This window comes from Poecilia latipinna, unplaced genomic scaffold (genome assembly GCF_001443285.1).
Source record: "Poecilia latipinna isolate Pla-1442-1.1 unplaced genomic scaffold, P_latipinna-1.0 Scaffold263, whole genome shotgun sequence".
In the NCBI taxonomy this organism is placed as follows: domain Eukaryota; kingdom Metazoa; phylum Chordata; class Actinopteri; order Cyprinodontiformes; family Poeciliidae; genus Poecilia; species Poecilia latipinna.
Window position 1 is genome coordinate 280614 of NW_015112879.1, and position 15196 is coordinate 295809.

At 38.5% G+C, this 15196-nt stretch overlaps 2 protein-coding genes across 5 annotated transcripts in view; both read left to right on the forward strand.

The window, feature by feature from the left end:
• The window catches only part of arhgap4b (Rho GTPase activating protein 4b), a 45211-nt gene extending 36695 nt beyond the window's left edge, over nucleotides 1–8516 (forward strand). For 2 of the 3 annotated variants that reach the window (XM_015033301.1, XM_015033302.1), the window contains exons 14-24: nucleotides 591–651; nucleotides 810–887; nucleotides 2866–2994; nucleotides 3289–3394; nucleotides 3507–3734; nucleotides 4667–4722; nucleotides 4830–5001; nucleotides 5442–5534; nucleotides 5810–5920; nucleotides 7332–7434; nucleotides 7761–8516. In XM_015033301.1, the coding sequence (XP_014888787.1) occupies nucleotides 591–651; nucleotides 810–887; nucleotides 2866–2994; nucleotides 3289–3394; nucleotides 3507–3734; nucleotides 4667–4722; nucleotides 4830–5001; nucleotides 5442–5534; nucleotides 5810–5920; nucleotides 7332–7434; nucleotides 7761–7961 (1338 nt within the window). In that variant the 3' untranslated portion in view covers nucleotides 7962–8516. The remainder of the gene's footprint in view (nucleotides 1–590; nucleotides 652–809; nucleotides 888–2865; nucleotides 2995–3288; nucleotides 3395–3506; nucleotides 3735–4666; nucleotides 4723–4829; nucleotides 5002–5441; nucleotides 5535–5809; nucleotides 5921–7331; nucleotides 7435–7760) is intronic. The other variant, XM_015033304.1, reaches the window with a different exon arrangement.
• Nucleotides 8517–11127: 2611 nt separating this feature from the next.
• Nucleotides 11128–14983, forward strand: cav4b (caveolin 4b). Of its 2 annotated transcripts, XM_015033291.1 has the most exons (5): nucleotides 11128–11418; nucleotides 11452–11565; nucleotides 12225–12439; nucleotides 13549–13736; nucleotides 14252–14983. In XM_015033291.1, exons 3-5 carry the CDS (start codon nucleotides 12230–12232, stop codon nucleotides 14433–14435), a joined length of 582 nt encoding a protein of 193 aa, XP_014888777.1. In that variant the 5' UTR covers nucleotides 11128–11418; nucleotides 11452–11565; nucleotides 12225–12229; the 3' UTR covers nucleotides 14436–14983. The 2 variants fall into 2 exon arrangements, with proteins under 2 accessions (XP_014888777.1, XP_014888776.1); XM_015033290.1 differs by having other exon boundaries at nucleotides 11128–11565.
• The last annotated feature ends 213 nt before the right edge of the window (nucleotides 14984–15196 follow it).

Sequence of the window (15196 nt, forward strand, 5' to 3'; positions counted from 1 at the left end):
GCTTGAGGGGTGGAGGGGGGGGTGCAGCGGGCGGTGGGGGGGGTAATTACAAGCATAAAGACATCATATTATGACACTAAAGTCATAATATTAGTAGGATAAAGCCTTATTATTACCAGAAGAAAGAAATAAAATTAGTAGAGTGTTGCTTTGATTCTTTCCTGCATATTTGGGAAATGCTTTCATCTCCATGGCAACCATTCAACTGTGCAAAACACCCGCTTGGACCTAGCACTGCCTTCAAGACACAGCTCCTCCTCTGAGCTGCAGTTCACAAGCTAACGAGCTTCAGCCTCACAGACTCCCCCACTCAGCTCCTTCAGACTAGCCAACAGCAATTAGTACCTGCTGGAACTGCGCATCAGCTGAGCTCATTATACAAGCTACTTCTCAATGCAACACTGGTAAAAATGTTAATAGAGGAAAAATACTATTAGATAATAGCATCATTATATCACCCTTCTGCTTCAACTTCCTCCTGTTTCTTTGCTGTTTTTGCTTCATTTTTGTTACACATTTTAACATTTCCTTCTCCTCTATATTTGACTGTATCTTCACTCTCCATCTGCATGCCTGTCTTTCCTCTCCAGAGCTCTGGGCAGCAGATTCCTGTGGTGGTTGAGAGCTGCATTCGTTTCATAAATCTCCATGGTGAGTCAGTTTTTCTGGTACAGCAGGCAGACAGAGAGAGAGAAAGAGCTTTGGATGATGGGGTTCATGAGTAGGTGGAACTGCTCTTAGCTTGGCTTGTCCGTCCAGACCTTTAGCTTCAGTGAATATAGACTTTGATGTCAGGGTGTGTGTTGCAGGCCTCCACCATGAAGGTATTTTCAGAGTGCCTGGTTCCCAGAGGGAGGTGAACCTCATCAGAGATGCATTTGAGAGAGGTAAGTGATCCAACCAGTCCACCACAGGACAACAAACAGACACACAGTAAACAACCGTGCACACATTTATACCAAAGGGCAATGTAGAGAGACCGGTTATCCTAACGCTCATGCTTTTGGACCATGGAAGGAAGTTAAGGAACCCTAAGAGAACCGACGTATGCACAGGGAAAGCATGGAAACTCCATGCAGAAAGACCCCAGGCTGGGACTTCTTCTTGCATTGACATAGAACCTTGCAAAATATTTTATACACATTGAACTTTTTCACTTTTTGTCAAACAGCAACCACAAACGGGTATTTTATCGAGATTTAGTGTGATAGACCAAACATAAAGAAGCACATAATTGTGAACCTTTTGCATTCACTTAGCCAGAATTGTAGATTAAGGGAGCATTCACAGAAAGTTTGGTTCACCAGGGGAGGTGTGAATGTGTAATCGAATTGTGATGCAGACCAAAAAAGCAAACTCTGGTCAGCCTAAAGACCTAGGTTTGGTTTGGGTTGAAGGGAACGCTGGTGAGGTTTGAATGCTTATGAGGATGCAAGCGAACCGGAGATCGCTCCAAAAGTAGGAAGTGGACTATAGTTCAGAGCATTCTGGGTAAGTACAACCAAAACAGATAGGTCTAGTCTAGCGCTAGCAGGAGAAATGGCTTGTGACCTTTTGCCAGAGAAAAGATTACAAGCCGCTACAATCTGACGTCACTCCATTTTTGTTTGTAAAGAAGGAAGTTGTGCGCAGTGCCTTTATTAGGGCTTTCTGTGTGGTTTACTAGAGTGGTTTTTGGTGCAGCGCCACCACAGACGAAGAGGAGAACAAGTTTTTCAAAGAGTTTGGTTTGTTTGACACAGTGCAGTGTGAAAGTGAACCACACCAGCTGAAAATGTATGTAACAAATGTTGCAACTTTGGTACCCAATCAAATTGAGTCCACAGGACTGTCAGGTGTGAAAACTCTCTTAGACTGACTTCTTTGCTTAATAACTCAAGCCCGCTTGAGAATGTCTCTGAAAAGCAATGTTTAAGTCCTGTCACTAAATTAACTCCCAATATATTTAGCTCTGGACTTTGAATAATTCTAACACATGAATCTACTTTTAATTAAACTTACCACATTGAAGCTTTGGCTGTGTGTTTAGTACTGTTGCCCTTCAAATTTCACCATATACTCTTATTGCTCCACAATTATGTTCTACTTTAAATTTATTGTTGCAGCTTAACAAAATGTGGCATAAGGGCTATAAATTTACCAGCACCATATATTATTTTTAAGCCTAGTCCACACATAGCAGGATATCTGGGAAAATGAACACATTTTTATGTGGGTTGGTCTTTGATCAACATGGAAAGTCTGTTTAATATTAGTAAAAACATTTATTTATGAAGAAATCCTCAGATTTGAGCTTAGATTTGAGAAAACTCCATATTTGTGTTGCCGTGTGTACATGAGAAAACAGAGATTTAGGGTCTCTGATTACTGTCTGTGACAAATAATATGCCAACATATCCACATACTTGCTTTGACATGACTCCCAATTGGCATAGTCTTGTGTTTCATTAACTTTGTATTCTGATACAATATTCAAAAGTAGTTCAACCAATGCATCTGTCCACACAGATAAACCCCCATGGTGCCAAGTCATGGTTGTTTTGAAGCAATCTGATTGGCTGACGTAGGTTTTAGCTTTGCGCTACACTGCCCACTATGGGTTTGGTATGTTCAAAACAACACACAGTCATGTATTTGTGCTGGTTCATGTAGATGGAAACTTTTCTGAAACCGATCCCCTTGTCTGCAGTATTATTTTTTTCAAACGATGTGGTGGAGACATTCGATTTTATAACGACTTTCAAAGCCCATACATGTTTCCAGGCCTCGGTCACATCGTAGAAGTGAGCTGGTTTTTAGACTTGTTTAGGCTTTCTTGTCATAACGAGCAATCTTTTTTTCCCATGCACTTCTAATTTCCTGCAGGGGAGGATCCTCTGTCAGACAGTGAGTGTGACCTGGACTCTGTGGCTGGCGTGCTGAAGCTGTACTTCAGGGGGCTTGAGCCTCCTCTGTTCCCCTACGAAAGCTACTCTCCGCTGCTGGAATGTGTCCGTAAGATGCCTTTGTGACCTCAGTGTCTTTGTTTTGGTGGTACCTGTTTTAAAACCACCCAACAGCTTGCACTCACAGATATCTACTTTCAAAGCCCATACAGTCGTGATACAAAAACTTTGTTCTTGAGCTGAATATTACCTACATTTTTTTAAGTGACCATCTGACACGGATAGTCATTAATTTAAGTCATATTTTCTGGGGTTTCTGGCTCTCAGCAAAGCTGTAATTTAATAGCACATAACAATCTTTTGTCAACACATTTCTCATCTGATTCCTCCTCATGTTGCCCAGAAATTGAAGATGAGACTGAGAAAGCTGCCCAGATTAGAGCCATTTTTTCTACTTTCCCACGGCCTCTCCTCATCGTGATGCGATACCTTTTCGCTTTCCTCAACCAGTAAGCTGAATCCGAGTTTTGGATGTTCTCTTACTAATATCCACCAATGTTTTGAAACTACTGGTCACTGTGCTTTGGTTTGTTTGTTTTTTGTTTGTTTTTTTGGTCACAGCGTGTCTCAGTACAGTGACGAGAACATGATGCAGCCCTACAACTTGGCTGTTTGCTTCGGTCCGAGCCTGCTGAGGGGGATGGAATCTGACGACGCCGTTGCTAGGCAACCACAGGTCAATGATCTTGTTAAAACCATGATCCTTCAGCATGACAGCATCTTCCCCGGCCAATCGGAACTGCCAGGTCCGGTCTACGAGAAGCACATGACACTGGAGCAGGAGTACTGGTGAGCCCTGAGTGACAATATGACAATGGGTCGTCGCTCTGCATTTTAAAACAGAAAAAAATCCCCAACTTTTGTTTGATTTTACAAGTCTTCGTTTTACACATCAGTACCTGCTTTAAAGGATGTGTCCAGCTTAGAATATTTCTCTCAAGTTTAATTAGTTCATATAGTGTGCTTTTTATTACTGTATAATTTATGTGTAGTGTAACATAATCCAGGCTTGATTGATTTAAGTATTTTAGTATTTAATTTGATCAAACACATTGTAAACTCATTTAAAAAACTAACTCTTTCGTGTTATAGAGTAAATGGACTGACCACTGTAAGTGAAAAATTTGTGTATGGATTATCTGATTGCATATCATCCATTTAATCTTCTCCTGTTGTCTTTGCTTCCACAAACTGTTTTATAATGGCTACATTTTCAAAGCAGCTGCTCTCACTCACATTTTTTAATACTTTCACCAACAGAAAAGACTAAAAGTGGTCCATGTAATTAACCAGTGATTGGTATCTGCCTCCCCTGCTACAGTTTTGTTATTTTATTTTGAAGTTAGAGACACTGGGTTGAACAGTTCCAAATGTATAGAGCAGCTTTCCTCTCTGTCCCTTTTTCATAGTTCATCATCTTAAAACAAAATTTCACACTGAAGCTAAAAGGCATATTGGTGGCACTCACATGCTTTGTGTAAATACAAATAAGCTTGTTACTCACTTAAGCTGAACACAAGCCTGCAGCTTCTCAACTATGTGTGCTGTGCCAAAATGGAGAAATCACTAAATCATTCTTTCTAATTCTAAGCCTTGCGTGTGATGCTGCATAATCACATTGTCACAAGTTAGGACTGTGATGTTGTAGTTCTGGTTTCCGTCTCAACCAGTAGAGGAATTGAGTTTGACCACCTACTTTCTATTTTTCTGCTTGTGTGCAGTGAACCAATCACAGAGGAGGGAGACGGAGAGACCGAGCATCTGCCCAGTGAGGACGGTTGGTGCACACACTAACAGCACGCCAGGCATCAAAAGAGCTTCCACATAGATGCAACAAAAATGATTATCTCAATCAAATTTGTTGTGATTTATTTTGTCCTGTAGAGTGGGAGGCAGTAGCTTTGTTTGACTACGCAGCCAGATCTCCAGCAGAGCTTTCCTTCAAGCAGGGAGATCCTATTATCCTTTACAGCAAGGCCTCGTGTGATTGGTGGAGAGGCGAAGTTGGAGGAGTTAAGGGTCTAGTCCCACACAAGTACATCAACATACTTGAAGTGTAAGTGATCTTTATGTGTCAACAATTCTGGCTGGCTTTGCAAAGATGATATTTGATAAAAGAGATTGTGTTTCCGCACGGCATTTAATGTGAACCATTTGAAAAGCTGGTAACCTACATGTGCCAGGGCAGCTTCACTTTAGTGGAGAGATACTGGAGATGGAGATGGCATCCTAAATGCTTGATTGGGTTGCATTTGGCATAAAAGTAGTCAGGTTAATAAAATATAAAGCAGTGTTTGTATGACCTTCAAGCTGTTGGGTGTGTGTGCAGGTTTAGACTGTAGCATTTCCAATCACATTGTTCTTGTCACACCAGTATATTTACTTGGTCAGTTTTTATCCCACTCTCAAACTTTTGTTGTTTCATCTTTTTCTCATAAAACATGAAACAATATGCTTTATATATATATATATCTCCCTCTGCTTCTCCTCCTCTAGGTCAGAGCGAGGGAAAAGAGATGAAGGTAGAGTAGGCGGAGGCAGCACTGGAAACCTATCAGCAGAAGACCCACATACGGAAAACACAACAAGGTATGCACACGAATGCAAAATACTCATGCTCAAGCACACACACTCTCACTCAAACACACCTATGAATGCAATCACAGACAGCTTAACAGTTGTAATGTGAATAGATTTTACAAATCAAGGAATCTGAGGCTGACCAAAACTCTTACACAGACAAAAAAATTAGCAAAATGAAGAACACCTTCAGTTCTCATCATTGTACATCCATACAAGTCTTCAAGCCTACAAACGCTAGCAGACACTAACCAAAGTCTTACCATTTTGGCGTGTCTCGACAGGATGCGGGTAAACAGCGATAGTGCTTCGTTGCCAGGGAGACAGAGAGGAAGTGAGGGGAGCCCGAGTCAAAAACCACAAGCTTCCCCTGCCACAAGACAACAAATACCAGTGTAAGACTGCACACCTCAGGCACACACCAAACTCTGCGTGTGCTTAGCACGGTTCAAATATTTGCAGAAGGATGACACTGAGATAGATTCAAGTGAATTCAGAGAGAAAAAAACAGAAAGTCTAGAGACATTTAGCCAATTTGGTCAGACTCAGTCATATCTGTGCAAAGCAACAGAGAGTGCCAGGATTACATAACAGCCTGAATTTAAGTGGATAAGACAAAGCAGAGCATCAATCTAACAACGCCCGGCGCAGGATGTAAGAAAAGGTGGAACCAACCTCTGTCCACTCTGTTCACAAACTACAGAGTCCCAGATGTGACCTGAAATACCACACAGATTACTGGATGAAAAGGCAGAGGGCAGGAATGGTAAATTGGATTAAGTGTAGACTGTGTTGTAATTTCTAGTTTGACCACGTGGTGGCAGAGATGTCTTACCGTCATGACTCCAGACAAAATGAGCATTTAGAATTACATGAATTTGAGGATTTGGGATTCATTTGTTAAATTACATTCAGATGGTAGTCGTTTGACAGGTTTTGAAGGTCATTCTAAGTCATAGTGAACCTTATTAACCATTGTAAGATGGTAAATTTGCGTTTTATCAAAAAGTACTTCTGTTTTTTTGTTGTTGTACCTCAACATTAAACTAAACAAGTAATATTTTAATTAAGCAAATAGATTTGTGAGAATTTTAATGGGACAGTGATGTCTTAATCATTGTAGATTTAAAAACTTTAAATATTTTTTCATGTATATGTTTGATTTATTAAATGAATGGCCTCCTGTTTAGAAATTCTTTTAGAAAAAATCTCATTACCGCTAACTAAAAAGTTAGCTACTTAAACCTAAAGCACTAATTAGTTCCATTAGCACTAAAGCACTATGCCAACATTTTAGTTAGTGGAAGCTAATGCTAAAGTTGTAAAATGCTAAAGGTTGATAACCACCATGTCACAAGGAGAATGTGAGGAGGCTCTAAACAATTCATATTTTTGCATACATTTGTTTGATTAATACCTCCTGATTGCACACTTATTTGCTCAATAAAGTTTATTCACCCACTTCGAAATAAGAGCATGAATATAAACACCAAACTCTGAAGAATTCTTAACCTTCATCAACCAAAACTTTGACACAGATGTTAAATTGTATTCAACTGAAAGTTGCCAAGTAAAGTAATGCTGTAGAATTTATCTGGAAAACTTAATTTAGATTAAGCTAACAGTGCTAAATGCTTTTAAAGTTAGCAAATATGTTAATGCGCTAAACAAACAAAATTAGCTCCTCTATTAGTGAATTAACTCTTGGCTGCTGCTCCTCTCAATGTTAGATTCAGCACTCAAAGAACAAACAGACGAGAAGCTCTGTGCTGTGATGACTTGGGTTATTTTTCACCTCTCCTCCAGGTCTCAGGAACGGAGACACACTTTGGACACTGTAAGGCAGGCCAGCTGCAGAGTCCCAGACAAGCCTCCATTTGTTACAGCAGAAAGACCAACAGTTGACAAGGTAATTGTCCTGCTAAGCTAGATGCTATCAACATCTACATCCTGCCTGCTGCATAAATGAACATATTCTAGAAATGCTTTTAAACATGAAGGTTAAAAAGCCTATATTTGTCTTTTTTTTTTTTTTTTTTTTTTTTTTTTTTTTTTCACAAAATGTCCACAACAGAAAGACACGTTTTAATTGTATACTTCCAAACAAATATTTGTTTTATCAGGCTGCAAATTACATGTTCTTTTTTAATTATTAATTAATTTGGAGTGCATCATAGTAGAAAATATCATTTAAGACATTATGTTATCTGCTTCCCCCCTCTTGTTCTCACACAGGACATGATTAGCCGTCAGATGAACTCTGTATTTAAGGAGCTCCTGTCCCGTCAGCCTCCTGTGCAGTCGTCTCCCTTCCCTCCTTCTGTCTCCGCCACTCCTTCCTCCTCCTCGTCTTCCTCGATTGCTCCAACTGCCCCCTCGGCTAAGAAAGTATTTGGCCTGAGAAGGGCAGGCCCTTTTCAGTCCGGACTGAGATGAAAGCATGAAGAACTGTGGAATAATAGGTTCATTGTTTGAAAGTGAAGATCTTGAATTTTTTCCCCCCCTTTTTTCTGTTTTATGGACAACAATAATTGCGTGTGCCATCTCATAGTGCCACTAGTCTTGGTGCCGTGTAGGTGTATGTCCAGTGTGTCTGTTTTTTCAAATGATTTTTGTTCAGCTTTGTTTTGCTCTCCTGGCTTTTACACCTTTTTTTTTTTTGAGAATCAGGGATGTGGATTCACCAGTGATATCACCAGAAAAACTGTTTGGTACGGTACTGAGTGTACGTGAACAACAAGAAAATACTTAAGCTGCCCCCTAGTGGCAGGTCTGAGATCAGCACACCCTAATGATTTGCTCTAGAAAACTGATCTGGGTCCTGTGCCTAGGAGTGCCTTTGCGTCTTTTTTGACGTTTTTCACTTGAAAACACCAGATAAGTTTAGACTTTGTTTATGAAATTAAAATGTGTACTGGTATGATGTCAATGAGCCCAAAAGTGAATTATTAAAAAGAAGAAAAAAAACCTAAAAAACACAAGTCATTTGAACCTTTGCCAACAACTCTATTACTTTTTCATAGTACATTGATGATCACCTTTTAAAATTAATTGAAAACTATCTTTAGTCCTTCATGACTTATTGCTGGTAAGCCACTGGGCTCATGCTACTTTTGCGTAACTTTGCTTTTAAATGGTGCCTTCAAATGGAGCCATGCTTGTGGTATTCACGAGTTCTTTTATTTCTACACATTATTTTTCATGAGCATAAATATACATAAAATGTGTTTAGGAATAAAGTTATCCAGAATTGAGTGAAACTGAAAAAAAGAGTAAGAGATAGAACACATAAAAGTGTGGACAAATGTCAACCAGACCTGAGCAGTTCTTCCATTGAGAAAAAGTTATTCCTATACACTTATTTATGTTTGAAATGTTGGGTTTATACTTTTAATCATTTCTTTTGGTAGTCAAGAGAACAGGTTCAGGCATGAACTAGGTAATAAGGATGTGATATTAATATCACTACTGATATACTACTTATATTGCTTCTGAAAAACCTACAAAATCTATTTAATGTAAGGAAATTTTTCACCTGAATAACTTTTGCCAGGTTTATGTGATTTTCTGCTCCCTGTATAGTAAAATGTTATCCAGCTCAATTTCTGGAGTCAAATTTGCATGCTTTGATTGTGAACTCACTAGATTCGTAATAGAGACAAGTTAAAATGGTTTCCCACTTTGCTTACACTCAACCACTTAACTCCTGTAAACCAGTACATGATACTAAAAACCAAAACGTGAAATAAACCCACTGGAATTGCCAATAAATACAGGACACAGGCACAGGAAATACCATTCTTATTCTTTTAATTTGTGCTTTACAGTTAAGCTGTTGAACAAGCTAGGCTTGCATAGTTAATGGTAAAACAAAGTGTAGAATTAACAATAATAACTGGCATATTTGGCTTTAGAATCATAAACATTATTGTGTTCTTTAGAGAATTTTTATCATCAGTCAATGCAAAAGTAGCTAGCCAGCTACCTTGTTAGCATAGTATTTTTACATTTTTGCTGTGCAGTTCCCCTTGCATCACATTCATATCAAGTTTAGTATCTGAAATATTTATATATTTTTTTGCAACATTACATGGGGTACACAAATCAAAGGGTATTATTTTATTCCTGTTGCTCAGAGCAAAAATTTTGTTTGTGGCTATTTGGTTTGCTAAATTAGGAAGCTAACACTGGGGTCTGACCACACTACTGTCATTTAACATCAGCTACATAGTGCATCACAAATTATTTTACGTATTTTATTCAAATGAGTCTGTTGATAGCGTTGTTCTTTAAGGTTCCATTTTAAATGAGGAAAACAGTATTGTTTTTACATACGGTGGAACATACAGACTGAAAACACATTCCCCTCTATATGTGATGAAAGGCCTAAATATGAGGCCAAAACTCAGGGCTTTTGCAGAGTTAAAGATGGGCTAACTCAGGTTTAGCTTTGATAGAATAAGTATGAGTTTCTCTCTCAGGTCTTTGGTTGACTTATGGTGACTTCCATTTGAACTTCAAAGTCGGACTTACTCCGTTACCCAAATTTCGCCTGGAACGCCCTCTGCTTTGACTGGGTTTCTGATGGGAATTCGTTGAAATCTAACAGCTCTCTAACACAATGTCCAGGAAGGGAGCTCTGTGCATGAAAACCAGTGAACAGTGATTTATTTACTAGGGTCACTTATGTTCATAAGCATCTTTTACAGAGTATTGACCAGTTTTTTTCTTGCAGTCCTAGCATTACCTAAAATGTTTACCTTACATGGCTTGGAAACACCATTGATTTTTCAGGCGTGTTTGGCTTGCTGTGGAGTCAGGTCAGATGTTTTGCCTTTATCTGCCATCTCTTCCAACCTTTAAGTCAAATGAAATGCACTGTTACCCTTCAACTTGAAACTGTGCCCCTTGCCTGAAGAGCCAAAATGGTCCCTATATCAGAGGTGTCAGTGACTTGCTCTGGTTTAAACTGTGAAACCAATATTGGCATCTTGGAGCCATAAAAGAAACTTTTTTTTATTTTATTTTTTTTATCTGCCACTCGTTTTGGTCCCTGTTGGCATTTAAAACAGTCTAATGCACTGGTTCAATTCTAACGTACTTCTGAATTTGATTTTTAAAACGTATATTGAATCATTTTTACATGTGTAATTTCTTCACTGTCCTTTTACACTCATGTAAAAATAGAAGTAGAGTCTTTGTTTTGAAATGATTCTTCTTCTGTGGTTAAAACATCTTGATATTTTGGATCACTGTTTGATGATGTTATTAAGTTTACTGTGTTCAACTGTATATGTGGGTAAGAATTATGAATACAATAAAGACGACAAAGAAATTGATGATTCAAGTTTTGGTGTTTATAGAGTGTTTTCTTAAGCAGGCACAGTATAATGAGTTTGAACATGTAGATATAAATTACACAACAACTTAAAACCTAGCAAGACATTAATTTTAGCATGATTCTTTCATACTACAATTTTAGTATGAAAATGTTTATATTATTTATATATAAAAAATGAAATGCCACAATCTTTGCTGTATTTTCTGTATTTTAACCAATTCTTTAAACAGAAAGGGAAGATGGTTTGAAGAAGTTAATTTCCACTTTGCTCATGTCTAAAATCACAGATATTCTCTAATATTTCACTTTTGCACTGTTTCTGCATTGTGTTTAAAATGAGACAGTAGGTGTGGCATTGTTTCAGTTTCTGTGTTAAGACCGCTCCCCCACTGAAATGTGATCTTTTGGACCCATCCACTCCTCCTCCTAAAATAACCCCTTTCCCCTACAGCCAACCAAGACCCAGACACAAGAAATAAGTCATACAGTACCACATTAGCACTTATATCACTCTAAAGACAGAGTAGAGCACTGTTGATGTTGGTGTGCTTGGTGAATATGGCAATATAATCTCTGAAGGGCTAGGTAATCAATCTGATGATCTTTGTGACATTTTTGATTAACTTGCTGCAGTCTGTCCCGTCTCTCTGCAAAAAATCTGTCTTTACTGATACAGGACTAGGAAAGCATTTAAGTGAGGTAAGTAAGAAATGGTTTAAACATATTAGAGATTTAGCAGATCTACTTTGATAGTTACTCAACAAGTCAAGAAATTGTATCGCCTCATCTTGTATCCTGTTGTGTTTTTGTAAACATATATTTTAAATGTTGGTATGTTCAAGAAACCCCAGCTTTGACACTGCTATTCAAAACTACAATGTGATATGTGATCTGAATTCTATGCAACTTTTCTAATGATACGAAACGACTGCAGCATATGCAATCATCTAAAGAAATCCATCCTAAAATCACCAGCTGCTATTTACAGATTTTGGTATGACATCTTTTTGGGGGGCTAAAACAGGTGGTAGTGCAGGGCTGAGCTTGCTGTTACAGCCTATGAGAAGTGTGTGTGTGTGTGTGTGTGTGTGTGTACAGTTCTGCTTATTCTCTCAACCCATCCAAGCAATAAACAGTTGCTTAGAACAGATAAATGTGTGGATGTGTCATAACTTTGTCCTGCTAAATAGAAACAAAGCTGAAGTTATTATCTTAGAACCTAAAGAGGAATGATCTAGTGTCAACACACAGCTTCTGTTATTACAGCTGGAAACTAGAGATCAGGCCCGAAATCTTGGTGTAGTGATGGATTCTGACCTGAACCTTCAGAGCCACATAATGTATGTTTTTTGCTCTAGCAAAGATGATGATGGTGAGCGATGACTGTCTGGTAGAGTGTAAGATTGATGACAGTGATGAGGAAGAGGTGAACACTCCTCCTCCTCCACCAGAATTTGCATCGAAAGCTTCAACTCCAGCTCCAAAAGACCCAACTCCTCCCGCAAATTCTCCGAGTCCCGCTCCGACCCGACCTGTCAACAGAGACCCACATGGCATCAACCAACACCTTAAGGTCAATTGGTCAGTCGGTCGGCTCTTCTTTCCTTCCGACTCTCCTTTCTCCAACATAGCAGTGAACCTGTTTTGTCATAAATTTCTCAGTTCATTTGTCTCATGTGGAGTACCTCAAAGTTTGTCCTTGGTTCCACTTAAATTTGAATCACTAGCTGCGTTTCCATTACAAATGTGCACAAATCTTTGTTGCTATTCTGCTTTCCTTTCATCCTATTGCAAAATCTCTTTATAGAAAAACTTAAGTGTTTTTTTAAAGTTGGTGTGCTTCTATCAAGCATTTTTTGTCATTTCAATTTTCACAATTTTATGGTTAATGCTACTGTCATGTTTTGGTTGAGTTGTCTCGAAAAACAGAGCATTTCTCAGTTTCATGCATCTGTTACACCTCTGTTTCCATCAGTTGCTGAGCCTATCCGATGTGGTGTAACTTCAAAACTCTAAACTTTGTCTGATGTCAATTTTAAATTTACTCAGCTCGGTTTATTTTAACAAACTAATCAGGTTGCACTAGAGTTATTTGGGGGAATCTCCCTAAATCTGACTGAACTTCTGAGTCCTCATACAGCCTGTCCAAACGCAGTGAGTGCTTAAAATACAGTAACTTTTTCATGCTATGTTCAACGTTGTGTTGTCAGAGTAAGACAATATCGATGTATTTCTCGGATCAGATGGACACCAGAAGGCTTCCTGCTGTCTACTATGCTTTTTTCTTTGAGACATTACTGTCACCCCTTACAACTCTTAGAGTTCACTGGATCACTGGAGCATGTTTATGTTATGATGTAGCTTCATCTATACTTAAAACTAGGCTTTTTGCAGGTTTCTTTTAGTATATCAATTGAGCTACTTTTACAGATTAAACATTTTCAGCAAGTGTTCAGTCAGAGTTGACTAATTCCAGTTGTCAAGAAATGTCCTTCATATTTTAGATGTTTTCCTTACCCATCCCCCTGACTCAAAAGAATGATTCCAAAGCATATGTAAAATCAGGATATCATTAAGCAATTTAATTTCAGAATCAGTTAACACTGAAATAATGAAAAAGAAAGTACATAAAAGACAGATATATTTTTCTAATAGAATACATTTCTTGTTTGTCTTCTGTAGGTGGAGGTCAGTGATGTTCTGGCTGAACCTGCCACTCCTCATAGTATAGGTGGTGTGTGGACTTACAGTCTGGTTGGCTTTGAGAGGACTCGCATCTGGACCTATCGCTGCCTCTCCTTGCTGTTTGCTGTGCCTCTTGCTTTCCTGTGTGGACTCTTCCTAGCCATCCTCGCCTGCCTACGCGTCTGGTATGTTCTGACCAAATCAGTCATTCAGTGACACATTCGATTCCTCACTCACTTAACATGCAGCTATCGAAAATACAAGTGACAACAGTCTAAAAATATATATTTATTTATATTTCATTGTTTCAAACTTGCTTGCTTAAGTTAGAGGATCAGCTTGTTGCTCAGGAAATTTAAACGGCAACAATCAGACTCCATGCTGGTTTGGCTCACTTTTACATTGAACTGAAGTATTTTAAGGATTTAAAAGTATTCAGATCTTATATATGTCCGTAAATCACATGTACAGCAGACATATCCCTTCTTTTCTTTGATGCAATTAATACTCCAATTCCATTTTGCCACTGTAAGCATATTCCACATCCTCAAGCAGACCAGATTTCCGACTTTGGGTCGGTACCAGAGTATCTACCTGACCTAACAAAGCAGACTATCCTAACAAAATGTCATCCATTTAGACCAATTAGACCATCTGTTACTTATGATTTATTTTCTGATGTCTTTTTTTCTCTCTCCAGGTTCCTGGTTCCCTGCATACAGCTGAGCAACACCTTCCTGCCCTGCTTGCGCTCCTTGTTTATATGTGCTGTGAACGTCTTCATCTCCCCCTTCTGTATGTCTCTGGCGCTCTGCTGCACACAGATCTCTATCTCACTGTCCAACAAAGACTTGGATCGAAAGAGAGACAAAGACACTGTGTGAATGTAAAGAAAAAACAAGGAATCTTGATTGAGAAAGTGTGTGAATGGGAAGTAGAGTGCTTTTATTTAAATGCACATGATTTTTTTAATTCTAAGTTTTAAAATGTTTGCAGTTATTTTATTTAAATAAATTATTTTGATAAGTCTTGTGAAGAAATCTGTTCTTAATGTACTGACCCATTTTATTCTTTTTTTTAAATCACTGATAAATGTATGATTATAGGCTTTGTATGATCTTGATAGTTTGCATTTTGATTTTGTATTGGTTTAAGGGAAATAAATTTTAGCTCCGGTCAATTTGTATACACAAACCAACTAGGAAAACTCTCTTTTTGAACAAAATAGTAAGCCAGGAAAAAGCTACTCCGGCTGTGTTTTACTTACATATGAAGTTCGAACTTCAGATGTAACATAAGAATAACGTCAAACTTAACTCAACCATGTTCCAGCTCCTAGTAATGTGACTGACTGCTATTAGCAAAGCAAGGTAATAATATTAGTTTCTGTGTTATACATTTTATCAACATGTTCACTAGTTTGTGACTTTTAAAAAGTGTCTTAACTCTTGGCTGGCCTTACGATTTTTAACATTTTAAGTAAAACTTTATTGGAAGTGTACTGTATCATAGTAAATGTCACTGATTAAAAACCAACGTTTAATTTGAAGGTGTAAATCCACTTCTTCGGCTATCCTGGGGTTGGGAATGGCGACTTCTCCCTGACCAATATGGCAGGTGCGACAACGCGTCTCGTCTTCTTTCT

Coding starts and splice junctions, on each gene's coding strand:
- cav4b (XM_015033290.1), top strand. CDS start 12,230: ATGATGATGGTGAGCGATGACTGTCTGGTAGAGTGTAAGATTGATGAC. Junction 12,440..13,548: donor GCATCAACCAACACCTTAAG/GTCAATTGGTCA, acceptor TGTCTTCTGTAG/GTGGAGGTCAGTGATGTTCT. Junction 13,737..14,251: donor CTCGCCTGCCTACGCGTCTG/GTATGTTCTGAC, acceptor TTCTCTCTCCAG/GTTCCTGGTTCCCTGCATAC.